Raw genomic sequence first — 27,189 nt, 5'->3', positions numbered from 1 at the left:
GCGCAATCGGCCCAGTAGTTACTGAGATATTGCAAATGTTACAAAACTGACACCTCTTTGTTTTGCACGTGGCACGTGCATAAGGGGTCACCCATATGTATCGGGAATAGTCCAATACTTGGTAGAAGGAATGAAGCTACCCTACAAAAATTACCGCATGTAAATCGGTTAAGTGGCTGCTGAGATATAAGCCTTACAAAAACGTCTGGACGGCCGGCCGGCTCTACAGAGCACCCCCACCCCCCTCCTAGCTCCGAACTACTGGGCCGATTGTAAAAATTCGAACGGCGGCCGATAGCCCTTGGAAAAAAACTGTCGAGCGAAACCTAATTTCATTGATCTCGATTCACCGATGACGTCATATGTCAGGTCAAAATAAAAATTACAAACATTTTAGCTTCTTCACAATTTAGGCTCTGGCCGACGGCTAACACGTATGATCGGGCTCATTTTTGGTTTATGCACTCGTTATGTATGCCGTAGATACCCTGAGGGTAAAAATTGTAATTCCAAGTTTCAGGTCAAGACCAGGTCATCCTAGGTCAAGAAAATTCTATATCACGTATCGGTCACGTAACGCATGTTTTATGGTCCATTTTACTCGCAGACTTCAAAAACAGTGTCGTTTGTATCACTTCAGGTCATTTTCAGCTGAATTTAGCTGAGGTCAGGTCACTTTCAGGTAAAATAAGGTCAAATTAAAAAATAACTAAAAGGGTGTCTATCAGATACAGTTTAAGCTCACGAACATGATGGTGCTATTCATATTACTGTGCGCTGTCAAAAACGCACTGAAAACACGGATGTGAAATATCTATACTTGTGAAGTTTTGACTATAATGTGTATAACTTGGCCATTTTTGAAGACATTGGGCTAAAACTTTCCAGAAGAGGTCATCAGTTGGTGTTTTATTACGTATATTCCGTTTTTTCCTCAAACCTTTCAAGTTCAACGAATAGTTCATTCGATGCATCTCCCCGAGAGAAACACGATGCTGGCAAAGTAATGTCGTGGCTTGCTTGAATCAAAAGTTATTACCGAAAACCCTTTTTCGTGAAAACGGCTATTTTTAGAGTTTTTGCTCTTTGAAGGCTAAAGCGTTGACCTGAGGTCCAATCTGAGAACATTATTCAGAACGGTCCGTAAAATGGCTATCGAATGCGCTTTTCCGCGGCGCTGTAGCTCTATTGGTTCCCGAGTTAGCCGTTGGCAGTTTCCAGAATTGTTGACATGGACTGCATTTGACCTTTGGTGACCTCCAGCGACCTGACCTGTGACCTGACCCAAAAAATGACTAAAGTGTTTCCGTCATTATTTTTGACGCTCTTTCGAATGCCGCTTACCGCGTGTCGCTACGTGGCCCAGGAGCCGAGTTAGATGGGGTCTGGTTCAGACACCCCCCCCCCCGACCCGGCGCGGAAGTCGCGGAGCACCGGCCCGGCGCGGGTTAACTACATAGAACAAAAGGTATAAACCAATCACTTTTGACAGTCTTCAACGAAATTTTACAATAATAGCCCCCAGCTCCCTTAGATATTCACAAAGGCATCAATTTTGCACGAATGCGAAATTTCCTACGGCCACGGGCCCTGTAAATTTCATTTAAATTTGGTGCTTCTAAGTGCCATAGAAGCCAATCGCCGGGGGGGGGGGGGCGTACCAAAACCCCCTTCCTTGACCGTCCGTGTTTCGTGTCCGTGTAAAAGGCCCAGTTCGGGCGAGGGATATGGGCCCTGTAGGAAAAAAAGCGGCAACATACCTATCTTTCAAGGGTCACAGCGAACTTAAAGATGCCACCATATGCCATTTACAACTTAGCTTGGAGTGCATACAAAACCATCGGTGTGTGACATGACCTATTTGAGCTTTGTCAGATCTTAACTAGTGGTATCAATCGGAACTTGAATCTTCGGAATTCCGATTTTGTCCAATGTCCAATTCGGAATTCGGTTGGACAGTGGCCGCAGGCTTTGGACAACTTTGGACAATCGCTTGCTACACCTCAACATTTTTAAAAAGTAGTCGTGTTTAACATTGATTGGCTATTAGAAAGCTTAGCTTTCGATATGATTGAGACTTTTGAGCTTGTAACGGTACATGAAAAGCAAATGAAATAACAGTGTTGAGTGTTAAAGGGAGATAATGACCTTTTTCCACAAAATCTGAGTTAGGACCATTTTCTGACAAAACACAACAAGTTATAATGTAAATTAAAACCATTTTGCTCAATTCGGTACCTTGCCGCAAATATCTCAACTTGAAGTCACGTTAGCGGGGAGCGCTGAAAATGACCGTTGAATAAGTACTTACATCACTTTTTGGTACTTGCATGTAATTTTGTAAAATGAGCGTATTCCTTACATTTGATCTTCATTACATCTAGTTAGTTAATGGTCGTCTATAGTGCCTTCAAAAGATATTCATGGTTTGGGGGTGGTTTATGTCTAAATTTACGCAACTATTTTTCCTGTTCATCATCTGACGCCATATGCTGCTATTTTAGTAGCAACGACTCAATTTTGAATCGGTCCCGCCGACTGCACAATAAAAGAAGATAGATACAACACTTTTGCGGCATCACTGAAAAACTTATGCAGTACTGTTATCAAAATCCTCACAACACCGTTCGACAAACCTGAAGTCTTTTTGAAATAAATATGCTTGTATTTTTCGCTTCAGGCTCTGACGCCAAAATAATGAATTTCGTAGTCGCAATCGCAAGATTTGGCTGCGTTTCTGGCGCATGCCGTTCATTTGTGGCGCAAAATAATGTTGGAAACAAAGAAGAGTAGGCACTATGTACCCCCGAATTAGAATCTAATTAATTCTAAACCGAATTAACTCTAATTCAAATTAGAATCCTTACAACCAAGCAACGACAAGGCGATAACATAAACAAAAACCCAAGCGTCGCTGTTTGAAACAAAAGCGCCATATACTGCGACTTTTTTATAGAGAAGGACAACGCATTTCGGTGGGTGTTACAAGTACTGCAAGTACTGCTTCTTTTTTGCAAAAATAAAAACCTTTTTCACATACGAAAATGTGCTAGGAAATTTTCATATTTTATAGAAACTACAGTAGAAATAGTATAGGTGTCGAGTAATTTTTATTTAAGAAAAAAGAAAGCTCATTATCTCCCTTTAACTATTGCGTAGGTGTCGGACATCTTTGGACAAATGGCTGGCTTGGACATTTTTGGACGGACAATCGACGTAAGCATTGGACATTGGACGGACTTTGGACATACGTTTTCTGAAATTGACACCACTAATCTTAACGATCTTGGCGGTGGCACCCAGCAATATGGCGTGGCCGGCTATCCATAGAAACCATGACCTTGCGCTACCCCCCGACGGCGATTCGGGAAGCCCACACGGCAGACCGCTATAAAAGGAGTCTGAATCGCCGACAGGAGCACAGTCTCACCGCCGGACTCGACCCAACGACTCCGACGAACATGGCTTTCTTGGTTAGTGCGGGATTGACGGCAATCACATATCAATACAGTCGGTGATCTGTGAATTTCTACGTGAATAAGTTAATGAAAAACATCAAACTGAATTTTACATCACAATGAACTACAAATGGGGTTGAATAGTGTAGAGAAGAAGCCGCATGCTCCCTTTTTTCAAAAGTCTATGCTTCGCCACAAAATATTTTTTTAAGACAAATAAAATGTTAAAGGAAAGGTAAAATAGCTCTTGATTCCCGTTACGTGTCACTGTTTTTGAGCCATTTGAGAAAGACGTATTGATTTGTATTCTGCTAAATCACTTAAAAATAAGCAAATGAACTTAAATGTGTCGTTTTGTCAATTTCATTTGGAAGTTTGCGTTTTCTTTAAATTCGTGTCCATTTTCAGCGCGTCGCTACGTGCGCCGCCGCTCTGGTGGTCCTCGCCTCGGCTGACCACGGAGGCGGCGGAGGATTCAAGGGATCATCCTTCGGCGGAGGATTCAAGGGATCCTTCGGCGGAGGCCATGGCGGCGGCGGCTTCATCTCCAGCGGCGGACACGGAGGTGGCGGCGGCGGATACGGAGGCGGCGGACGGCGCATCGGCGGAATTACCATCGGACACCGCAGCAGCGGCGGATACGGCGGTGGATCCAGCGGCGGGCACCGCAGCTTCTCCAGCGGCGGATACGGCGGCGGATCCAGCGGCGGACACGGTGGATTCTCCGGTGGCGGACATGGAGGATTCTCCAGCGGCGGATACGGCGGTAGATCCAGCGGTGGGCACCGCAGCTTCTCCAGCGGCGGATACGGCGGTGGATCCAGCGGCGGACATGGAGGATTCTCCAGCGGTGGATACAGCAGTGGATCCAGCAGCGGACACCGCAGCAGCGGTGGGTACGGTGGTGGATCCAGCGGTGGACACGGTGGATTCTCCAGCGGCGGATACGGCGGCGGATCCAATGGCGGACACCGCAGCTTCTCCAGCGGCGGTTACGGCGGCGGGTCCAGTGGTGGCGGACACCGCAGCTTCTCCAGCGGCGGATACGGCGGCGGATCCAGCGGCGGACACCGCAGCTTCTCCAGCGGTGGATACGGCGGCGGCTCTCGTAGTGGATACCACGGCTAAGATGTCACCAGAGCGATCGTAATTAATTAATGTGGACTTGATTTGTGACGGAAACGTCTTTATTTAAAGACGTTTAATTGAGACAGTTTGCAGCGTTTCGATGGGTGCGAATAAACAGATAAAAAAGTGTAAAAAAGAGTGTTTAAGTGAAGTGGGTATTAGATAAGCAATGAACCAGAAAAGTAGTGCCACTGATCACTTGTTGAGGGAAAAGTGAGCCTATGCTGGGTCACTTATTGATCCCACCACGATAGAAGAAAAGCAGCGCCAAGTACATAACGCTTATGCATGTTTTTCCAATAGATATGCTGTCAAATGGTTTCAAATTTCTAGGTATACAATAACAAACGACGTTGCGGGTAATTACGGACATCAGCCAGGCGCCAAAGGAGCAATATCCTCCGCTTCCGAAAGCATTGTGGCGGATCGCGCCGTCCTCCGTGGAACTGCGACAGGCAGGGTAGGCCACCCGCCACGCAGCTACGCCCTGCGGTACAGCCTACCTCCCAGTCAGGGACGGCCAGCGCTGCCAGCACACTGACGGGCGACGCCTCACGCGGCGGAACAGGGGTGGTGGCTACAAACACTCTGAACAGCATAGCCTCCCATATAATCTTAATAGCTTGCCAGAAACGACAACGTTGAAACCATTATATAATGAACGATAATATCTTCGTAAGAAATCATTCAAAATCTATGCTGGGATTCGCAAATGCTAACATAGAATAGAAGCTCTACGCGCAAGCATTTCACATGGTGTTGCTCGAGGCATTCAGGACATAAAATGAACAGATTACCTACGCAACATAGGACGGCCGTTGTTCGAAATTTTGCATTACGTTCAGACATTCTATCAGTTTGCGCTTTTTATGAAGCGAATTCTCATTCATTAAATCATTTTTATTCATAATTATGCATTCGCATTTCTAACCCTAGTTAAGCACGTGCACGGCGAGTTGTTAGAATTAATGGATGGCGAATTACTCTACCACAACTTAACCATGGCTGCGGAGCCGCTGGATTTCTATTGACTACGAATCCGACTTCAAAAATCGCCTGACTCCGACTCTCACTCCAACTCTGACTCGGGACCTTTCTTATCAAGTCCGTATCATGATAGTTATATATGTACGTTCGTCCCGGATATATTTTATCTTACCCGAAACAATCCTTTGCGCGCTCCAAAACCTTACATTTCAAATATACTTTATAAATATCATGCTGAGGCCTCTTGCACCAAAATACCTAGCTAGGTAGAATCGGCAAAATACCTACCTGGTAAAACTACCTACGGCGGTAGCTTCTCTTGCACCATCCTACCTACCTACCTAGGTAAATTTGACAGCTCGCGTTTTTAGGATTTGTTTTGATTGGCTGTTTGGCGACGAATTATTTGTGGGCGCAAACAAATAGTAACTTAAGAAAACAATTAAATGGATATTGTTTTTATTAATATACATTTTGGTATTATGAAATCATTTTTTATTTACGTAAATACCGATAGAAGTTATTTTGATATTAAAGGTAGTGTGCCAGCTTTCTTGGACCGTATGGAGTTAATAGCCCAGATAAGGAGAACCGGATTTTTAGAACTTATCCATACCTTCAAAACTCATGGAAACGTCTTAAATTCTTCAAATTTTGAGTACCCCAGTGCGAAATTCGCCCCGACGGGTTGTCGGTCGTACCCCAACCACATTTCACACCACTATGAACAATAAATGCACACACTGAAATCGCTATTACCGATATGCTCATCCAATCAAGTTTCGATAAACCCGTTCATCATCATCTCCTGCGGTTTCGAACACGCCTGTTAGGTGGCTTCTGATGCTCGTCGAGGTCGGAATTTCCAAATACGCGTGGTGCGTCGGGCCGCGCGCTCTGACTTCGGCCAAGAAAAATGCGTCAGCTGATCATTGTCATTTTTGCCACTTGCGTGTGGTGAAATGGGGTCATAATAACTTATAAGACGGCTTTTTCATATCAATTATTTTACATAAAATCATATTTCAAACCATAAATAATGTTCGACAGCCAAATAAAAGAAACAATACCAATACGGGCTTACAGTTTAAGGCTCGACATTGTGTTGTCTACGATTAGACAGCTGATAACTCATTCCCGTACGTCGTATGGTCGTAACACTATAGTGACCTTTGCTTATTGTCACAAGTGCGCCGCATTCGCGATTGTTGCCCGACGCCTGTTTGCAGGTGAGCCCACTACAGTTGTTATACATATCTAAAAACCGAAAAACTTTTAGGCGAAAAAGGCACTATTCCAGGCCCATTTTTGATTTTTTTTGCGATATTAGGTAAAAACAGAAGCTTCTTATCCTAGGAAAAATAAAATGGGAAATCTTTCAAAGGTGGCACACTACCTTTAAATTACTTGAACAAATAAGTTTCGTTTCCATGGCAACGAGTGAGTCTTGCACCTGGCTGTTCTGCTACGGAGGTTTATCGCCTTGGTACGGAGAAGCACCTCTGTGAACCCATGGAGCATTTGGTCAATTATATTATTATTCACTCATAAAACATTGATTTATCATTGTCTAAACATTTTGTAATGCCTAATTTACATAAAAGTACCCGTGGATTATCATGTATTGTGCCTATTGTTACTAATTGAATCATTTTACCTAAGGTTTTGCTAGTTATTTTGGAAGCCCGCGTTTACTGTCAAACCGTCAAAAATTCCTCCGCGAGTACTTCTTTCCGGCTTTCGGTGCAAGAGGAAAACAGCCAGTCGGACTTTAATAATTGGTAAGTTCTTATGCCGCTCGGTAGAATTTCTAGGTAAATTTTCACGGTAGCGTTTTTTGGTAGGTAGTTTGGTGCAAGAGAATCTAGGTAAAATCTGAATTTACCTAGGTAGGTAGTTTGGTGCAAGAGGCCTCAGATCTGCATATACTATAAGCAGGTTCTGACGAAGCCACTGTCTTCTGCTTTTTCGCTAAGAACGCTCATTCAAAACAGAAATATTGCCTTAGCTTCGACAGAATATGGTTTGGAAAGATCAACAATCGTACCTAATACTTTCGAGCAAACAAGTGTAGAGCATGACTTTGAGACACGTGATATTGACTCTGATCCCGGAGTGCGAGTCGGTAAAACTTAAGCTATTCCAACTAAGACTCTGATTCCTGGTAGAACTGCCGTCTCCCACAGACTCCCAGTACGACTCCGGCTCCGACTCCGTAGCCCTAAACTAAACCACCACTTTAATGCTTACCTATTACATTAAATGGTCAAGAAAAAATGCATCGTAGAAGCAATTTCATGTTATGCTCGTGTTTATCTCGAACTTCCTTCTTGGGGGGGGGGGGAGGGGGGTGGTCTAAAATCTAACTTAATCTTCGTCCAAGTGGAAAGGGGAATTTTTTTCCACACCAGCAAGAAATTTTATCGGTGAATAGGTATGGGTAAATATCAGGTGACCTAACATCAAAAATTTTTACCCGCATGAAAATGGCCAGCTGCGACTAGGTATGTTTGGCCTAATAGCACCCCTAAGTTTCGACATCCACGCGGAAAAGTAGGCGCTAACGTGAAAAGTAATCGAGCCTAGCTGATATGTTTTCACATCATCGATATTTTTTCGCGTGGTTGTTTTAGCTTGTGGAAGATATGAAAAATTAAGAATACCGGCGGCCAGCAGTTTTTCTATTGGTAACACTGGCCACAGATCAACTCTGCGACCTCTTCATTATAAGTCATTGTAATTAAGTTGAGCTACTCTTCTTTTAGACAAGTCATACTTATTACTTAAGTCATAAACACTTTCAAACATCAGGCTACAGGTAAACATGTCACATTGAAGCTGTATAATATTACAACCGTGACCCTTTTTTTTAAATGACCCCCGAGGTCATTTTAGGTCACAAAGTCCTCCAGCAGTTTTTTGACAAACTTTAGATAGAGACATGCTAGAACGATGATAAATAGACGCGTTGAGATCAACGATACGAATCGACTAGTATGCAACATGACCTTTTCCGTGGCAATGTCCTTATGTCGAATTTTGAAGCTGATTTTCTCAGACCAGCTTATAGTTCATTCGCCGCGTCTCAACGAGAAACACGCGTCGCCGGTAAAATTAAGGTAGGATACAATATTGGTGTCAAAAGTTATTGCAGCAAAAACATTTTCCGCAAAACATCAAATTTTTGTTTTTGGTCTTTTTGCTCTCTGGAGGCTAAACCGTTGACCCAAGGTAAAATCTTCGGTCATTGACTAGAAAGAGCTTCAAAAAACCTATCGAATGCACCTTCCCAGGCGGCGATGTGGCTGGTTTGAGAACGCGGGTGCAAGAAAAAAATGTGCGTAATTTTCATGTTTTCACCCTTCCTGACACAAGTTGTCGGGTTTCACGGATAGTCTTGCAAATCATTCAAAAGGGAAGGAAAGATAAGCATTGTCAACAACAAGGGATGCTGTACCATTCTGCAGACCAGTTTAAAAATTGTACACGTTTTGCCACATCTCGGCGCAGCGCCAGCGTTCCCTCTCCTGTCCGAACACACCATGCGGGAGCGCGGTGCGCGCGCCGGCGACATGATTGCCCGTCAGTCTGGGGTGCGTGACGGCTCGTGAGTGGACATACCCTGCCGTTGGCCGGGGAGGGGCACCCTTGACCCACGACTGGGCTGTCGCCGGCCTGCACCGGCTCACCGGGCTTCCCTGGTCGGCCGACCGCTATAAAACGGGCCCGACTGCCCACCAGCAGTACAGTCTCCCGACTGCACTAGACCAACATGGCCTTCCTGGTCAGTAACGAGCTCGGTGGTGTCGCACTGTGGGCTCTGGACCACGCTCCGGCCGACACACCGGCAAATAAGGCAGCGACTAGCGAAGTTATCGGTGTTAGCGTACTCGTCTGTGAAGTCTGGCTCGTGGACAGGCTCGTAACTTTTGAAGCTCATAATTGGTTGTGGTTGCTATATAGACTCTGGTTTAGTCTTACATGGACAAAGTTTAACGCCTCAGCAGCATAGCTCTCCTGATCAGTGTTAACTCTAAATCTCTATTTTTCAGCGTGTTGCTACGTGTGCTGCAGCTCTAGTGGTCCTCGCCTCGGCTGACCACGGAGGCGGCGGAGGATTCAAGGGATCATCCTTCGGCGGAGGATTCAAGGGATCCTTCGGCGGAGGCCATAGCGGCGGCGGCTTCATCTCCAGCGGCGGATACGGAGGCAGCGGACGGCGCATCGGCGGAATCACCACTGGTGGATACGGTGGCGGATCCAGCGGTGGATACGGCGGTGGACGCATCATTTCCAGCGGTGGATTCGGCGGTGGTTACGGCGGTGGATCCCGTGGTGGATTCGGCGGTGGATACGGCGGCGGATCTCGCGGCTTCAGCGGAGGATACGGCGGTGGATCCCGCAGCTTCGGTGGTGGATACGGCGGCGGACGCATCATCTCTAGCGGCGGATACGGCGGTGGATCCAGCGGCGGTTACGGCGGCGGACGCATCATTTCCAGCGGTGGATACGGCGGTGGATCCCGTGGATTCGGCGGCGGATACGGCGGAGGGTCTCGTGGCTATTACGGATAAAATGATTGTCTACCAAACTAAAAGATATAACTTATTTCACAACAATTGGGGGTCTAGATATGAAAACAATACTGTACTTCATGGTAAAATAGGGTGCTGTAACACAACATGTGCTCTGATACGGTGACAAACTGTTGTGGAAAATATATTTTTGAAACATATATACCCGCATTCGTTACCGACTATAATCATCAAGAAACGCTGCACAAACCTGAATAGAAAATATCTCACTCACGGTCGAACAGATGAGCTTAACAATCTATAATCCCCCCCCCCCCCAAATAACCCTGGCGCCGTTATAGCTAATGGGGTTCCGGTGCAGTTGTGCGCAAAAACTGCAGAACAAGCGGACGAAAAATCGTTGGAGGTAGGATTACAAGAACAGTCGCATCAACCATACCACCAATACCACTGAACAAAAGGCAACGCCAGTGGAAAGTTCTCATGAAAAACGGCACTGACGTTCACTTCGTGCGAGGACATTCAAAATCACTTGAGCACACACCTGTAAGTTTGTGCTGCCATAACTTTAGTGTTGGAACTTAGATTAAGATGATATTTGGCATATATATAAATTGCAACAATAGTTAGGAGTTGTCAAAAGAATTAGGCGCTCTCTCCTCCGAGGCGGTCTACAGCCCACGTGCTATACAGACGCCTCCTGTTGAAATTGCGCGGCACCTCCGGGTCGAGGTGTGGCGATGGTTAGCGGGTCATGGACTTCAAATAGACGCTAATATGCACTTAAAGGTAGTGTGCCAGCTTTCCTGGACCGTATGGAGTTAATGGCCCAGATAAGGAGAACCGGATTTTTAGAATTTATCCATACCTTCAAAACTCATGGAAACGTCTTAAATTCTTCAAATTTTGAGTACCCCAGTGCGAAATTCGCCCCGACGGGTTGTCGGTCGTACCCCAACCACATTTCACACTACTATGAACAATAAATGCACACACTGAAATCGCTATTACCGATAGGCTCATCCAATCAAGTTTCGATAAACCCGTTCATCATCATCTCCTGCGGTTTCGAACACGCCTGTTAGGTGGTGCGGTAGACCGCGCCCAAAGCCAGAGCCCCGGTAACGTGAGGTAGCCGAGTCGGGGCAGCGTGCGCTGACCCAAGCCGGGGCCGCGCGTCCTCCCGGTGTCATGTGATAGCCCGGGGCTGCCCGCGGGGATGCGGTAGACCGCGCCCAAAGCCGCGGCCCCGGCTTGGGTCAGCGCACGCTGCCCCAACTCGGCTACCTCACGTTACCGGGGCCCTGGCTTTGGGCGCGGCTTCTGCTCATACTTTGTGGTGCGGTGGTGGTGCGTCGGGCCGCGCGCTCTGACTTCGGCCAAGAAAAATGCGTCAGCTGATCATTGTCATTTCTGCCACTTTCATGTGGCGAGATGGGGTCATAACTTTAGAGACGGTTGTTTCATATCAATTATTTTACATAAAATAATATTTCAAACCATAAATTAATGTTTGACAGCCAAATTAAAGAAACAATACCAATACAGGCTTACAGTTTAAATTCGACATTGTGTTGTCTACGATTAGACAGCTGATATCTCATTCCCGTACGTCGTAACTATAATGACCTTTGCTTATTGTCACATGTGCGCCGCATTCGTGATTGTTGCCGACGCCTGTTTGCAGGTCAGCCCACTGCAGTTGTTATACATATCGAAAAACCGATAAACTTTTAGGCGAAAAAAGCACTATTTTAGGCCCATTTTTGATTTTTCTTGTGATATTAGGTAAAAACAGAAGCTTCTTATCCTAGAAAAAATAAAATGGGAAATCATTCAAAGGTGGCACACTACCTTTAAAGAGGTGTGAAATTATTCGTATCTTTCTAGTTGAGGTTTATTTGCCATTGGGTCTACAGTGCAGGGATATTTCTATCTCGCACTCCTCTGAGATGCAAAGATAAGAATTTGTTATATCTGCATCCCTCTGAGATGCAAAGATAAGGTCTCGAGGGTTCATAGCGAAAAATCAAGAGTTCATGTGATGATGGGTCAATAAACGAACGACATTTTTAATGGTTGTTTATGGATGAAAATTATGAAATAAGAACAAACTACTCTAAACTATTTTTACATAGATGAATGCATTTAAATATCATATTTTATTAATTAAGAATAAACCTCAACATAGAAAGATATAGGATTCCTCATGGCTCACTCGTGGAAGATCGGATATCTTTTCCTCGCGTGTTACAGAAAAACCTCGCTCCTTCGTCGCTCGGTTTTTCAGTAACCCGCTTGGAAAAGATATCCTTATCTTCCACTCGGAGCCATGAAGAATCCTCTATATCTGCACCACAAGCGAATGACACCCACAATTTTAATTAATGTGCATGCATAATGTAAGTGGATGGGATCCCGCAATGTGTTTATAATGCAGTTTGACGTTCACGTATTTGCGACCCTTCTGGGCGCAAATAGGGAGTTGGCAATGGCGCTGCAACAGAAACACGACAGTGCTGACGAACTCGATGAGCCGGCACAATTGATTTTTTTGTTGGTTCAAAATATACTACTAGCTCGCATAAATAGAATAACAAACAATCGTGCCGGTCCGAGTGTCGATAAATATATGTTACAGGCCGTATGAAAACTCAGTCCGTTTGCAAACGGCCTGGCCCGATTCAAGCCGTTTGCAAACGGCCTGGACAGCCCAGTCAGTATGCAAACGGACTGAAAAGTCAGACCGTTTGAATACGGGCTGAAATTCCAGGCTGTATGCAAACCGCCTGAAATTTCAGGCCGTTTGCAAACCGACTAGGCCGTATGACAACTTTCCAGACACCAGGCCGTTTGCAAACGGTCTAGGTATTTTAAAAACAATATGGTCTGCATAAAGTTACAGCTGGACAATGCTGAGTTTGTTGAAGCACGACCGTTTCATGACATTACATGGCACCAATGGCACCATGAAATCCTGAGGTGCATTCGGCATCCGGAAAAATATTGTCAATCGGATGTTCTCCGTCGGAAAATTATTGATGAGCGCCTATCTTCAGCATGTCTCGTTATCGCGATACCGTTCGTGATCCCCGATGATTCTCGCTAGTTCCGGAAATTCTCCCTGATTTTCCCGATGACGAATGCAGGTCTGGTCAGGACGAGATTAGCAGAACTGAGACCCGGCCCGTATAGCGCCCGGTCGACCCGCGGGCTTCCCCCGGACTTCAAAGTTTCGCCTTCCACCGCAATGGTCAAGTATTGCCGGCGTACCGTATGTACGCCACCGGCCAGCCGCCGGCGGTCGACCGGGCGCGGTGACGACTCTTATGTGAACCAGTGGCGCGGGAACTTCTTCCAGGCTGGGGGGGGGGGGGGGGGCTGAACCATAATAGAGATCAACCTAGGGTACCCCCAAATCTAGTTTTCTCACCGGTTTTAGGCCACTTATTTTTCAGACCTTGGTCTTTTCAACAAAAAACGCAAATTTGCAAAAAAGTCAGGTATTCCGTCTCAGCTGAGTGAAGAAACTACCGTTTTTGCAACTTGGAATAAAGGTTTTAATCTGCCAAATGAGTTGCCGAGCCAGTGAAAGAGGTGGATTTTTCACTTACATGCTTTCTTCCTTTGTGACCCACAGGCCACAACCCCTAATTTGGGGAGGACAAGCTGCCCAAACGGTTCCTGACCTCATGAAAAGTTGTGGGGCACCGCCCCCACGGCCCCAGAGCTGTGGGAGCAAGCTTCCCCCACTGCCCCCTCCCCCGGTACCCGCGCCTATGTATGAATCTATGAAATTATGTTGGTAGATTTCCGATTTCGATTCCTCCAGCTGGGGGGGGGGGGGCTCAAATACATTACGAGCCCCCCACCCCAGCCGAAAAGTTGGAGGTGCTCAGCCCCCGCTAGCCCCCCCCCCCCCCCCCGGTTCCCGCGCCACTGATGTGAACTCTGATGTCCATTGCGCGCTCCGGCGTTTTATGCCGCAAAATAATCGGTGAGTCTTGTAGCGATACGTTTCACCAGACATCACCAGTAGTGGCTTCACCAGGCTCCATCAACTGGATGGCCGTACACAGGCGGACTGTGAACTTGTATAATTAGTAATATTGTCGAAAAACGGCCGGGCCGAGCATCAGCACAGTAAGAAAATGTTCGACGTATGTACTTAGACGAGTCATTCGGCATGGAATGCGCAAACATTCACATGGATGCAACCTGATCATCGACCAGCCTGGATCCTTTAAGTTCAATTTTCAGAGGCTGTTGTACTTCGCCAGACCGTTTGAAAACTGACTAGGCCGTTTTCAAACTGTCTAGGCCGTTTCAAACTGCCTAGGCCGTTTTCATACGGCCTGATATTTCAGGCGGTTTGCAAACGGCCGGCTTTTTCAGGCCGTTTTCAAACGGCCTGACTGGGCCAGGCCGTTTGCAAACGGACTGGGTTTTCATACGGTCTGTAACATATATACCAACACTTCTAAACTGGTCTACTTGTGTTCAATTCAATGCAAAGTGCCTCCTGTGCGTCAGTTTTTTCTTGGGAGGGGGATGAGACACGTGTGTATCAATGAGTGCATTCCCCGTTATATTTTCAGACCAGTAAATCACACCAGCCAGTTTCATCGCCTGCGGGAGACGGCGGGGGGGGAGGGGGGAGGGGGGGCAGCCAAGGTGGGGCCGGACAATGGTCGAGTGTCGATTCCCTTCCATGCACTGACAGACGCGTTGTTAAAAATCAGGTTTAACGGGACCATGTAATAAAGGCCCGAACTATTCTATTCATGGCATTTAGTGACATGCATGGGGATATCTAGCAAATTGGCATCCAAGTAAACGAAACGATCTCTAGGGCCGTCAATATACGATGGACTGTCTGAAATGCGTAAAAAAAACGATTTTGCATTGAACAGCCGTTTTCTGCACTTCAGCCGGTGCTGCCAAATGCTATCTACGGCATTTATAGGATTACAAAACACATGAGTTTTAATGAGGGCACGTCTCTCCTGCGCCCATGAGAGGTCATACCGCCATTCCTTTACCTTCGATTAACCCAGCTGCATGAGAGTGAACTTCAAAATGTTGAAGATTGAGAAATTGAATAATTTATTATGACATTATTTAGGCCGTTATAATTCAATATATCTACATATGTAGGGCTTTCATAAGAAGTCTTGTACTAAAACGCATGTCTACGATCCCTCTCTTCAATCATAGAAGAAATTAACAATTTCGAGAATTTAGCAAAAGAATGAAAGTTAGCGAAACGCCCCTGTCCAATACCTCTCTGGATTCCCGGGCAGTCGAGCACACTGCATGCGTCTTTCCCACCGCACTTTTAACGAGCTCTCAGTTGTACGCCCTTGCACAGCAATGCACACAACAGGCCCGAGCCGAGATGCGCTCATAGTTACCGCTGAACTACATTGCAATCGACATCACGTTCCTGACGGGTAAAAACTGGCCACCCTGAGCGGCCTGGGAGAGTCGGGAGAGCGCTGGACGGCGGCGGCAGCCATGCGAACTGACCCCACCGCGGCACGGCGAGGCATATAAAGGTGGCCCGGTGGCCCAGAGAACGCAGCACTGGTCAACGGGAGTCGACAGTGAACACATCATGAACACCCTGGTGAGAGGAAGGGAGGAAGGGAGATGGAGAGAGGAAGGGAGAGCACCAGCGGAGCTAGGCCAAAGTCCCGGGCTAGATCCGTGAGGAAGGCTGCTTTGGGGTCAAAATGAGGACAATCAGTGATTTCGACATGACTGGGGAGCATGAATGCAAGAATAAATCATCTTCTGAGCTTTCATAAATAATATATTTGAAATCGGCTCTTCAGTCCAGCCCGTTGAAAAATTGAGTGAAATTGTGCGAATTTAAAGTACATGGATACCTACCTATCATATGGCAATTACGATTCGCAAAGGAGGAGTAATTTTGAAATTGTGCTAAGAAACTGTGTAATTCCGTCACACTCCAGTTGGCCCTGGTGATTTGACTTATGCTAAAACGTAACGGTTCCTTGGCTTACCAAAGCGATCCAGTCAGGACAGCGGCTTAATTGATAAAAGCCATATCTAGCTTTATTATCGAAAAATGGCCCAACAAAAGCGAGGCCAATCGGGATTCTAACTGTATTATGTTCCATTTTCAGCGCGTTGCTGCGTGCGCCGCCGCTCTGGTGGTCCTCGCCTCGGCTGACCACGGAGGCGGCGGAGGATTCAAGGGATCCTCTGGCGGAGGATTCAAGGGATCCTTCGGCGGAGGATTCGGCGGAAGCCATGGCGGCGGCGGCTTCATCTCCAGCGGCGGATACGGAGGCGGCGGCGGTGGCCACAGAGTAGGCGGAATCAGCACCAGTGGATACAACGGCGGATCCAGTGGTGGATTTGGCGGTGGGCACGGAGGAAGAATCGTATCCAGCGGTGGATACGGAGGCGGATCCATTGGCGGACACGGCGGTGGAAGCGTCATCTCCAGTGGTGGATACGGTGGTGGTTCCAGTGGCGGATACGGAGGTGGGAGCAGCATCTCTGGTGGTGGATACAGCGGAGGATCCATTGGGCACGGTGGTGGACGCATCATTTCAAGCGGTGGACACAGTGGTGGATCCAGTGGTGGATACGGTGGTGGATCCATTGGACACAGCAGTGGAAGCATCATTTCAAGCAGTGGATACAGTGGTAGATCCAGCGGAGGGTCCATTGGACACAGTGGTGGACGCATCATTTCAAGCGGTGGATACAGCGGCGGATCCAGCAGCGGCTACGGAGGTGGATCCATCGGTGGACACAGCAGTGGAAACATCATCTCCAGCGGTGGATACGGCGGCGGATCCATTGGACACGGCGGTGGAAGAGTTATTTCAAGCGGCGGATACGGCGGTGGGAGCAGCATTTCCAGCGGCGGATACAGCGGTGGTTCTTCCATCGGATACGGTGTCGCCGGAGGCCGTTCATCTGTCACTGTATCCTCAGGGGGCTATGGCGGCGGATCCAGCGGCGGAAGAATCATCTCTGGTGGTGGATACGGCGGAGGATCCATTGGACACGGCGGTGGACGCATCATTTCAAGCGGTGGATACAGTGGTGGATCCAGTGGCGGATACGGCGGAGCATCCACGGGTGGGTACGGTGGTGGATCCAGCGGAGGACGCATCATTTCCAGCGGCGGATACGGAGGCGGATCCAGCGGTGGATACGGCGGAAACTCGGGAGGATACGGCGGCGGCAGCTCAGTCGTCTCCAGCCGAGGATTCGGCGGCGGGAACAGCGGCTACCATTGATACATGTCACTACTGTGTGGGCTCGGAACGACCCTTCGTGTGTGTCAACTATCAAAGTCTATTATTTATTCGTAATCAATAAATGTTAAATTCAAGCAATGAAATCCGCAATTGAATGAAAAATGGCAACATTGGGACTAGGAGTATCCACACATAGAGAACACCTCGATAACGAGGTCGATTGTTTCAGTAATTTTAAGGCACTAAAAAAAATTAGCTACAGTTAACCATTCATCGGTACCTATGTACAGTATATCTAAAAAACATGTCCCCTGGTTTGGCTCTCCCACAGGAGGCGAATCGGTAACTTGGCTGAATCCCAGTTGCGGCACCCGGCCGCCAGGGTCGCTGCTGCGCGAGCGGCCTTGACCGCTCGCATGTCATTGGCAGTTCGGTCCCTCCCCATCGATACCGAGGTGGGGAGGGGAGAAGAGGGGAAGAGAGGGGAGGGAGCGGCATCCGCTCGGCACTGGGCGATACCTGGCTGACCCCGCGTTCCCTCGCTGACCTTTGTCCTGCCCTCAGGCGAAGACCGACTTCCTGGCCTGTAGTGGCCCAGCGGAAAACCGAGCTCGCGGGGCGCGACTCCATTGGCCCAATCTTATAAATGGAATGCTGTCGTATTCACGGCATTAGATAATATTAAAGGGACCCTCCCACCTTCAAAAAAGTTAATGAATTGGCATGAAAGTGATGTCGCTCGGTTCAGAAAGAGCAAAAACGAATATCTTCCAAATTTCATCGAAAAATATTCACCGGTTTTCAAGATATTAGACTTTTACTTTTGTTTACTTTTTGGGATCTCCGCTGTTCCTAGCGACTTTATTTGAAAGTGCGGCATTTGTTGCGCGCAAAGCAGCATATACCACCGCGTGCTACCAAACGTTTTAGGTAGTAAAAGATTTAAAATCGTTAGGTCTCCGATGACGTCACAAATTCTAAGGGGGCATACCAATGCATTAGCCCCTTAGAATCCGAAAACTGCAAGTTTGAAATTCGATATCTCCGAATTAAAGCATTTTTCGATGTTGTGAGTGCCCAAACCGGTATTTTCAGGCCATGGCCACCAATTTGGCTATCTCAACTCAAATCTAATGTTAAGGTGGGAGGGTCCCTTTAATATAGTGATACCAGCAGTGGATGTGGTAAAATACAGTCCAAAACAAACGAAAGCACACGATTCGTGCATAATGCGCCCTCCCATTCAAATAAGCCCGCCCACTTCGATAGATGGTGTAGTTTCTTAGGGCGTAAAAGATGCAAAACACTACCGATTTTTTTTTCAGCTCGGCCACTGGGACCGACAATATACAATGGACTGAAATGCATGAAAACCATTTTGCATTTAGGTAATAGCCGTTTTCTGCACCCAAACTTAAGCCAGTGACGCCCTGTCCATTCTAAAGCGTTTATAAGATTGGTCCCAGCACCCGATTTTATATGAGGAAGTCGTTTAAAAAGCATCTTATTTCTAACGAATTTATTATTATGGCCACTTTTACAGGACGTCTATAGAGCTTTGACTTTTACATTTCTTCCTCGTCCAGGAGCAACGTTTTAACCCTCACCGGACCTTCAGGTTTTCTGAATACCGAGGGGGCGTTGGGGGTTGGAAGTGAGGAAACAACCCCCTTCGCCGATTCGCCCCTAATTGAGCTAGAGCCTCACGAAAGAAACGATCGTGTGCGTCGTTACGAAATGCAGCGATTGGTCTCCGATTTAAGGACCAGGGTCAGCCGATGACTTCGGAGGTCAGGTCAAGTGGCCCAAGGCACAGGTTCAGTTTTTGGTAAATAACTTCGCTAAAAATGATCGCAGATCCGCGATTTTAGCAGCATCGTGTTTGTCTAGCTCAGGCGTGTCGAATGGTATACTTTTTCTTCGGGTGAGATCAACTTAACCCTCGCCCGTATGGGGGGGGGGGTCGAACGGACCCCCTCCCTCGGTTTTTCACGAATAACTCGCGTAAAAAGCGGCTGATCGCGACGAAACTTTCAGTACCCTCGCGTTAATCAATTTTACACCCACCCTGAAATTGTCATGACCCTGACCTTAATGACCTTTGACCTGTGACCTACTTTTCGAGACCATGTTTGGCCGGAATCGCGTTTCGGCGTATGTCGGCTCGCATTAGCGGCGCGTTTGCAGTCTTTTCGTGGTTTTAAGCGTTCAAATATGGGATATGATGTTGATTCCACGCATTAGGGTGGGTGTCAAGGTCACCGGAAAGTCAGGTCAGGTCATTGAACTTTGATGACCTCGGTTCACTTTTTCGAGTTTTACATGTTTCTAGGCCAGTTTTTGGAGCTGAATTCGAATTTAGCAGCCATATGAACATTTACGAAGTAGTTTTGGTGCCCTCGTAACATGTTGCGAAGCTGTCAGAGGCGGTTGCCACCTACTACGAATACCCTTACTGGTTGAACTGACCTGACCTGACCCGACCTGGCCTAAATGAATGAAGACATCATCTGTGATCAAAACTAACATGATATTCGTGATCGGCACCCCGAAAACCCCATGGCAGCCACGCTTTACGACTTCTAACAGGTCCCGATTTTCCCGACTTTTGGGTCATTGACCTGACCTGGAAGGTCAACCGATGACCTATGAAACTTGGGTATCATCGACTTCCTCTCGTCACGGCCAACACGCTCGTTTTTTCCGCGAAGCTCTAGCTCGATCAGGGGCGAAACGGCAAGGGTTGTTATACGTTTGCGGCTGGAAAAACACCAATACGGGTGAGAGTTAAGGTGTTAACCTCGGGCCAAGGTCAGGTCACAGCCCGTCAGGTCACGAAGCTGGTCAAAGGAGGTCATATTGCATATCAATCGATTCGGCAGGTCTTTTCATGTCCATTAGTGGCTTTATCGACTCGGTAGCTTTAGTTGATCGGGAGTTATTGACGAAAAACTGATAGCCTTAGTTACGTGATAAATGACGTGACGCAAGATCAACAAAGCAAAATTGAAGTATCAGACCTTGCAATGAGCGCATGAAATCACGATTCCGTGTGCTTGAGAATTTGAGATAGTTGTATTGTATATCATTTCCGGACCAAACTAGCAATTTCCATATTCCACCTGACTTTTAATGGTGAGAGACCGACCTGATCTCAGGCGACCCTTCAGAAAATCCGAGATATACATTTATACAAGTTGTGAGACCTCTCGACCATACTATTAGATCCTGTAAGTTTTTTCTCCCTATGAAAGCTCTGCACTGATGGTGTTGCGAAGTTGGAACATTTTAGGACTGTGCACACAGTCCTAAAATGCTCATTTTAGGACAGTTTTGGACAGTTTCACATAGTTCATTTTAGGACTGCTCATTTATGACGTGATAGATCAGTGCCCTGACTTGACTTAAAAATGCGGTTGGCGTAAAAAAATCCGACTTATCAAATCCCGACTAAAAAAATCGACTTATTATCCGGTTAATCAAATCCCGACCATGTTTTTACCTGGCCATTAATGTTCTAGCCTTACAGGTGATTGTTTGAAAGCGGAAGATGCTGAATCTTGGTTAACCCCATACTTATCGTATGATAAAGAACGTCAGTGTTAGAAAGTTAATTAACAATTTTATTTAGGATAGTTTAATTCAAGTGGGTAGGTATAATCCGACTTGACAATTTACTAGGAGGGTTTTGCAGCGCTATTAGTTCGGCATGTAATAATAAATCATTGCTAATTTCGATCCGGATATCGTTATTCAATGCTGGCCTTTGCGTCCTCAAAAAAAAAGTTGTTTATAGTCATGAAGGCTTGCATTGACCCATACTTCCCACTTTTCAGCACCATTATTCGCCGTAGTTGACCAGGTGTTTTTCTTCAGCTCTCCCCTGAATCCTTTGGCTTAGACCTGGCGTATCACCCGTGCATCGCAAAACGCACCTACCACACACAAGTTCATGATCCCCACGAACCCACATCAGCGTCCGTTCGCTTGGTGTGTGACCCCTTGGCCCTTGACCTTTGGCCGCGACAACTGCCAGCTTGCCGGAGCACCCCTCCCTACACGCGCTGCCCCGCCCGCTCCCCTCCCGCCCCCCCCCCCCCCCCCGGGGTCGTGTCACGAAGGTTCGGGCTTACGCTACTACCGGCCGCTGCGCAGCTGTCACCTAGCTCTTGGGAATGTGTGGTCTGGTGCGGATTCAGCCAACTACCGGCTCGCGACACCAGCGCCACGTAGTGGCGACGGTACATTCTTTTTAGACACACTGTACATAATAATGATTGTACATTATAATGATTGTACAGGGGCACTACACCAAATAACCACAAAGCACTGACGCATTATAACAAAATGAAAGCAGAGGAGGAGAATGAAATGAGCCGAGATCATGACTACCTCACTGAGTCAGCTAGAACATCAGCCACCAGGCGATAACGAATATAGCGAGCCGCTTCCTCAAACGGTATGTGCTAGGTGAGGTAGAGTGTAACTCTTCTGCCAGTAGCACAAACATGTAATGTAATATTGCAATAATATTGCAACAACAAACTACGTAATATTGCACGACGAAAAATCTAACACAAGCTAGGAAAGTCAGCAGCGCAAGGCTGGCGTTAGCGATAGCGTTAACTATTTGTTTACGTAAGATGGCTGGCGTCTGGAGATCTAAATATTATGCCGAACGGGACAGGACAACATTGTCCCATCAAGGCTTGTCCCGCCGCCCGCCGATCCAAAATAAAACATTGGACACTGCGGGGCGCCGGGGAGGGGACATTCTACTCCGTAAAAGGTGCTACAACTGAAAAAAAACAGGGACTTCTCTTCGTTATGCGTTGCTGCGTGAGTTATGGCAAACATAGGTAAAGTAATTAAGTTTTTTTTTAAGCGCAAGAACTGACAAATTTCTATATCAGACGATTTAACATTGAATCTTCAATATCAGTAAGGGGCTCCCTTTCCGGCCCCCAGGCCCCAGATTCACCAGTGTACCACACCACCAATATCTGCACGTTCGCAAAAGGTCGCAGCAGGCGCCCAGTGCACAACCAGGTCGAAGGCCCATCGAACAGCACCATCCCTGTGTTTATCGTGCGCATGTATTCTCTCACCAGGTGCCTAGCGACTAGCCTTTAGCACATCAGGCAAATCGAGCCAGATACCGAGATCGGTTTCACGAAACAAACGCATAGATTTGACCCAGGTGGCAGCGGTAAGCTTGTAACAGGTGGCAGCACAATCGACAAACGTTCTCTGGCACTGTCAACTCTCATTCAAGCGATCAAGTCCATAAAAAAAATGACAAAAAACAGCATAAACCACATACATGCTGTGGTTTATGCTGTTGTAAAAGCCTCCTCCATGGTCCATTAAATAAACAATTTTCTACTGATTGTTCAGCTAAGAATGAAGATTGATAGATTGATATTTATTGATAAGATTGAAGGCTAATGTATCAGTAAAGTAGACACATATTTTTATCAACAATAACAGTTAGTAATGAGACAGAGCATCAAAAGCATCAGTGTAAAACCTATAACCCTGGTGCTTCCAGAATCCAGTATGACTGCATACCCTAACCACTCAAAACCTTCACAGATAGGTAGAGCCAAGGTAGAGCTATCATCCTCCAGCACATCAGCATTACCTACGTTTAGCATCACCATTTTCATCTATACTGGAGGTTGTTGATAAACCATAAGCATGTGAATTATTAAAAACAGTATCATTGTAAATCCACTAGGTTTGTGACAAAAGCTTGCTTTGAAATAAATCAAATAGGCATGACTAAAATAATTTGAATCCATGGGCAGTGACAGAGCCCAAAGTTCATCATCCCAAGCAGATAACTCCCCTGACCTGACTGCCAAACCTGTATTTTAGGATTTGCTTATCATAGAGAAGCAGAAAAAAGATTTAAATTAGTACAGCCTAAATATAGTCATAGATGCAGACGCAGAGTACCTAGTCTATGGCAGAGTGAACAAAGGAAACCGCATGAGATGAGATGAGAGTGTGAACCACTTGAAATGTGTTCATAAATTGAAATACCACACAACACATTAAACAGTAGCGATGAATAGGCACCTATACAGCAGAACATGCACAAGCAAAAGTAACATGAATTTCCGTGCAACCTTTTCTAGAGGATTATAAATATATCTACTATTGGTCTCAAGATAAGGGCCCAGGCGGCCTGTAGTTCATATTCGGTGAATATCCTTACCCTCGCCACAACTCGAGTGGGGGTGGGATTGGGTGGGAGGAGGGGTGCGCTCGGCCCAAGCTGTGGCGAGGGTGAGGGCATTAACCGCATCAAAACTACAGGTCACTTGGGCCCTTATCTTGAGACCAATAGAACAGCCAATAAGTCTCATGAATCAGAATGGTTACTCACATTTGATGAATAGGTAGGTAGTTTCAGTTCAAGTTTGCAGATTTTTAATGGATAACACACTTGGACAAAACCAGAGTGATAACACCCCTAGATAAAACCTCTATTATTGTTGTCCTCGTAAGCTACAAAAAAGTGTCAACCCAAGTATCCACTTCTTGTTTCTGACCTCATGCAAATTCTTGCAGGGCAAGGCAAGGCAAGGGGCAAGGGGGGCAGTCAACCTGTAAGAAATGTCCAGTAATGTTCAAGAAGTGGACGGAGAAGCAGCCGCAGCCAGTTTTCTCCGCCTTAAACTAATGAATTCGTCTCTTTTGCAAACGTTTGCTGCTGCTGGTATATTTTCGAACAGTGACTTTGAGAGATGGCTGATGACCAAAAAGTTTCTTTGTTGACGTCATTGGTATTTTTATTACTTTTTGGAAAAATAAAAAATGAGAAGTTAATTTTTTTTAAGTTCAACCAAAAATGTAAATTTTTTATTTTGATACTGTATATGGTGTAAAAAGTTCTTATTTGTGCCCTAAAGTGAAATTGAACTAAGAAAAATCTTCCCTTTGCTGCAATATCTATGACGTCAACAATAGCATTATTGTATTTGAAAATGACCTTTCCTGGCCTTCAGCCTCAGAGTTCGTGACCTTGAGAAGAAGTGTTGTCTCTTGTTGCGTTGTTTTCTGTCTAACGACCATAGAGTCCTAACGACAAACCAGGGGGGTGACACGGCTATTCACGCAATGTATTCATTTGCGGGCCCCGCGGGGCCTCGCGATGACGCGGCTGGAGGCAACCACTCAGCGCGCTAGGATCCTTCTGGCGGGGCCGGGCGCCGTAAGGTGTGCAATGAATGGGCGGGCAGACAGAGATGAGGTAGGTATTGAATTTGAAATGACATCATGAGCAATTGGATGGGGAGAGAGAACGTTTCTAATGGAGCTGGGGATGGGGGAAAACCAAAAATATCACGGCCGGTTCAGTGCTCCGACGGGGCTGGGCGCCGTACGGTGCGTAGTAATTTAGACGGGCAGACAGAGATGAGTTATCGGATTCGGCTCTCTGGTGGGATTTTAAGACGTTTTTAGTTAAGCTCAGGTTGGGGCAACCCGCTGGCGGATGCAAGGGAAGGCATTTGGGACAAATGTTATCCCCCACAGGCCCACATCCGGGGCAGCGTCCGAAATCGTTTTTCGAGAATAAAACGAAAACTTTACAACTTTTATGAGGAAAAGTGTATTGATCGCCGATCGGTGCACAGTAGTGCGCAAGGAATCAAAATCCGATGTTTTTTTTAATTCACAGAAACCTTTTTTAGGGTATATGCCCCCCGATGTGTTCAAGACCGCTTCCTGGATCCGCCAATTAAGAATAGGTATGTCACGGTCGATTATCGAGCTTCGACGGGACTGGGCGCTGTATGCGTCGTACCTACAATGAAGAGGCGTACAGACACCTCACCCCACATCCTACTGCTCTACCCGTGCCTCTGGGTGAAGCACTGAAGCATCACGGAAGCCCACAGGACCTGCGAGTCGACGTGGCCGCCGGATACTGCAGCTTCCCGGAGTTGCCTGGGACCGAGGGTTTAACAGTAGTAATTTTCACTGGTGGTGAATCCTCGTAATGTAGAGATAATATCCTCAAGGACCTCCGTTACGATTTTATATTCCTAAACAATATGGCTGACCAATTATGCTTGCCTACGTTCAGGCATTATCCCTGATGCTTATCCGCCCACTACAACATGTGTTGTCTGTCAATCAACCATCGCTCGACGACGGGATCAATTCTAACCATCGGTACTCGGTTGTCAATTCACCCACCCCGTTTCCCTAAAAATAGACGGGTCAGACTCGGCCTGGGTCCTAACGAGTCCTAGAATCGCCAGGGACGGGATCGGGTCGACGTTATTGCCAGGGGCGTCGCCACGGATTTTTGACTGGGGGGGACGGATTGGATGACTAAAAACCCCAAAAGTTAGTTAGTTTACCGTACAATTTCAGGCCTATGCACTACTTGTAACGCATACACAATACACATGTTCTCATGTTCTCGCGTGGAGGCGTTATTAGTCACACTCTTCTACCTGTGCATGAATTGGCGGCGCGAAGCGCCGCGAAAATTGGCAAAAACTCTTGGCAAAACAGTCCCAAAACGCATAAATTTTGCATCCCGCGTACTAAGTTTGATACCAGGACAGTTAGGGTCTGGTCACCAAGCCCAGCAGCCCTGCCTCTAAAAAATCGTGTGGTCCTCTGTAAACCGCTGTCAACCATAGATACAGCTTTTTTCCAACTTCTGTGCAGTGTAGCTGCAGGACTGCGGTGTCGGAGTCGACTTCGGTCGTAGTCGACGGTTTTGGTCGGATACGGAGTTGGAGGCACCCATGGGCGTCGAAACCGGGGGGGACGGGGGGGACGCGTCCCCCCCAGTCGAGGAATCCGGGGGGGACGTCCCCCGCAAAAATATCCCCATGAATGATTTAAAAAGTGACCTACGACATTGGTGTATTGTCGTTTTGGGATGAAATTGCGGATACCTACTCGTATACAAATTGAATCTGCGAATTGCTGACACCATGTACCCTTGCTTACAAGGCTGCGGAGTAGATGATTTTGGTAACTCCGACACCGGCTTAAAAAAAAAAAACGCTCGGATTCCCCACTCCATCTCCGACCACGGCATCCCTCGGCCCGCATCGGAGTGAAAAAAAAACATGTGATGTGATGCTTTTGTCTCATTGAACGTTTCTTGGCACATTAAAAGATAACCTTGCCTCTTGCCTACGAGGTGCAACTCTGGACTGTCCGTCCCAGGTCCTCGATAGGGAGCCAAAGCTCCAGTTGTAGGGGCGACCATATCCAACAAGGGCTGAAGATCTGTCCCGAAGTCTCAGAGTGCAGTAGGACAACAGCTTGCAGAGACCACACATTTTACATAGGATATTCGTAATAGTCAAGACCTTCAGCTCACTCTCAAACGGCCCTCTTCCCGTTCGAGGCCATCCGACAGCAGAAGGTCTCACCATGGCCTTTGAACGCTTGATGCTTGAGGGTGAGAGGACCTCGTCCTGGTCTGAGAGAGCCCAGGAGGACGTAATGCTCAGTATGCCCCTACAATGGTCTTACCATGACCCCTACAATCACCACAGCCAACAGAATCTCCAGCTCTTGTTCGACCCATCCTCGGGGATGACGTTGACTCTGACTTCAGAGTTGACGTCTGTTACGATTTTGGTGCCTTATTGCACCGGTCTTAGCGTCTTTTGTTACATGTAGAGTAGACAGCTTCGACCACGGACGTCGGACCGTTCTACGAATGTACGCACCATCCAGGCCTAAGATGCGTCGAGCTTTATAAGAATGCAGTCTAGATCAATCAACATAACAATGGTGGTATGCAAACGTTAAAATCTCTCCCCGGCTCCCGCAACGTCCAACGCTCCTCCG

At 46.9% G+C, this 27,189-nt stretch overlaps 4 protein-coding genes across 5 annotated transcripts in view; 3 read left to right on the top strand and 1 right to left on the bottom strand.

Moving 5' to 3' along the window:
* The window catches only part of LOC122366057 (nicotinate phosphoribosyltransferase-like), a 64,210-nt gene extending 40,113 nt beyond the window's left edge, over nt 1-24,097 (bottom strand). The window contains exon 1 of the mRNA XM_043337845.1: nt 23,747-24,097. The gene's annotated coding sequence lies outside the window, so the exon portion shown is untranslated. The remainder of the gene's footprint in view (nt 1-23,746) is intronic.
* LOC122366105 (keratin, type I cytoskeletal 9-like) lies at nt 3,299-4,886 on the top strand. The gene is made up of 2 exons (XM_043337947.1): nt 3,299-3,473; nt 3,867-4,886. The coding sequence occupies exons 1-2, from the start codon at nt 3,336-3,338 to the stop codon at nt 4,584-4,586; spliced, it is 858 nt and encodes a 285-aa protein (XP_043193882.1). The 5' UTR covers nt 3,299-3,335; the 3' UTR covers nt 4,587-4,886.
* On the top strand, nt 9,303-10,308 carry LOC122366127 (acanthoscurrin-1-like). Of its 2 annotated transcripts, XM_043337993.1 has the most exons (3): nt 9,303-9,357; nt 9,626-9,889; nt 9,926-10,308. In XM_043337993.1, exons 1-3 carry the CDS (start codon nt 9,346-9,348, stop codon nt 10,145-10,147), a joined length of 498 nt encoding a protein of 165 aa, XP_043193928.1. In that variant the 5' UTR covers nt 9,303-9,345; the 3' UTR covers nt 10,148-10,308. The 2 variants fall into 2 exon arrangements, with proteins under 2 accessions (XP_043193928.1, XP_043193920.1); XM_043337985.1 differs by having other exon boundaries at nt 9,626-10,308.
* LOC122366099 (glycine-rich cell wall structural protein-like) lies at nt 15,695-17,486 on the top strand. The gene is made up of 2 exons (XM_043337931.1): nt 15,695-15,737; nt 16,261-17,486. The coding sequence occupies exons 1-2, from the start codon at nt 15,726-15,728 to the stop codon at nt 17,389-17,391; spliced, it is 1,143 nt and encodes a 380-aa protein (XP_043193866.1). The 5' UTR covers nt 15,695-15,725; the 3' UTR covers nt 17,392-17,486.
* Nucleotides 24,098-27,189: the final 3,092 nt, after the last annotated feature.

The sequence above is a fragment of the Amphibalanus amphitrite genome, unplaced genomic scaffold (genome assembly GCF_019059575.1).
Source record: "Amphibalanus amphitrite isolate SeventyFive unplaced genomic scaffold, NRLGWU_Aamphi_draft 000029F_arrow, whole genome shotgun sequence".
NCBI lineage: Eukaryota > Metazoa > Arthropoda > Thecostraca > Balanomorpha > Balanidae > Amphibalanus > Amphibalanus amphitrite.
This window is presented reverse-complemented; position numbering and strand designations above follow the sequence as displayed.

Coding starts and splice junctions, on each gene's coding strand:
- LOC122366105 (XM_043337947.1), top strand. CDS start 3,336: ATGACCTTGCGCTACCCCCCGACGGCGATTCGGGAAGCCCACACGGCA. Junction 3,474..3,866: donor CGACGAACATGGCTTTCTTG/GTTAGTGCGGGA, acceptor GTCCATTTTCAG/CGCGTCGCTACGTGCGCCGC.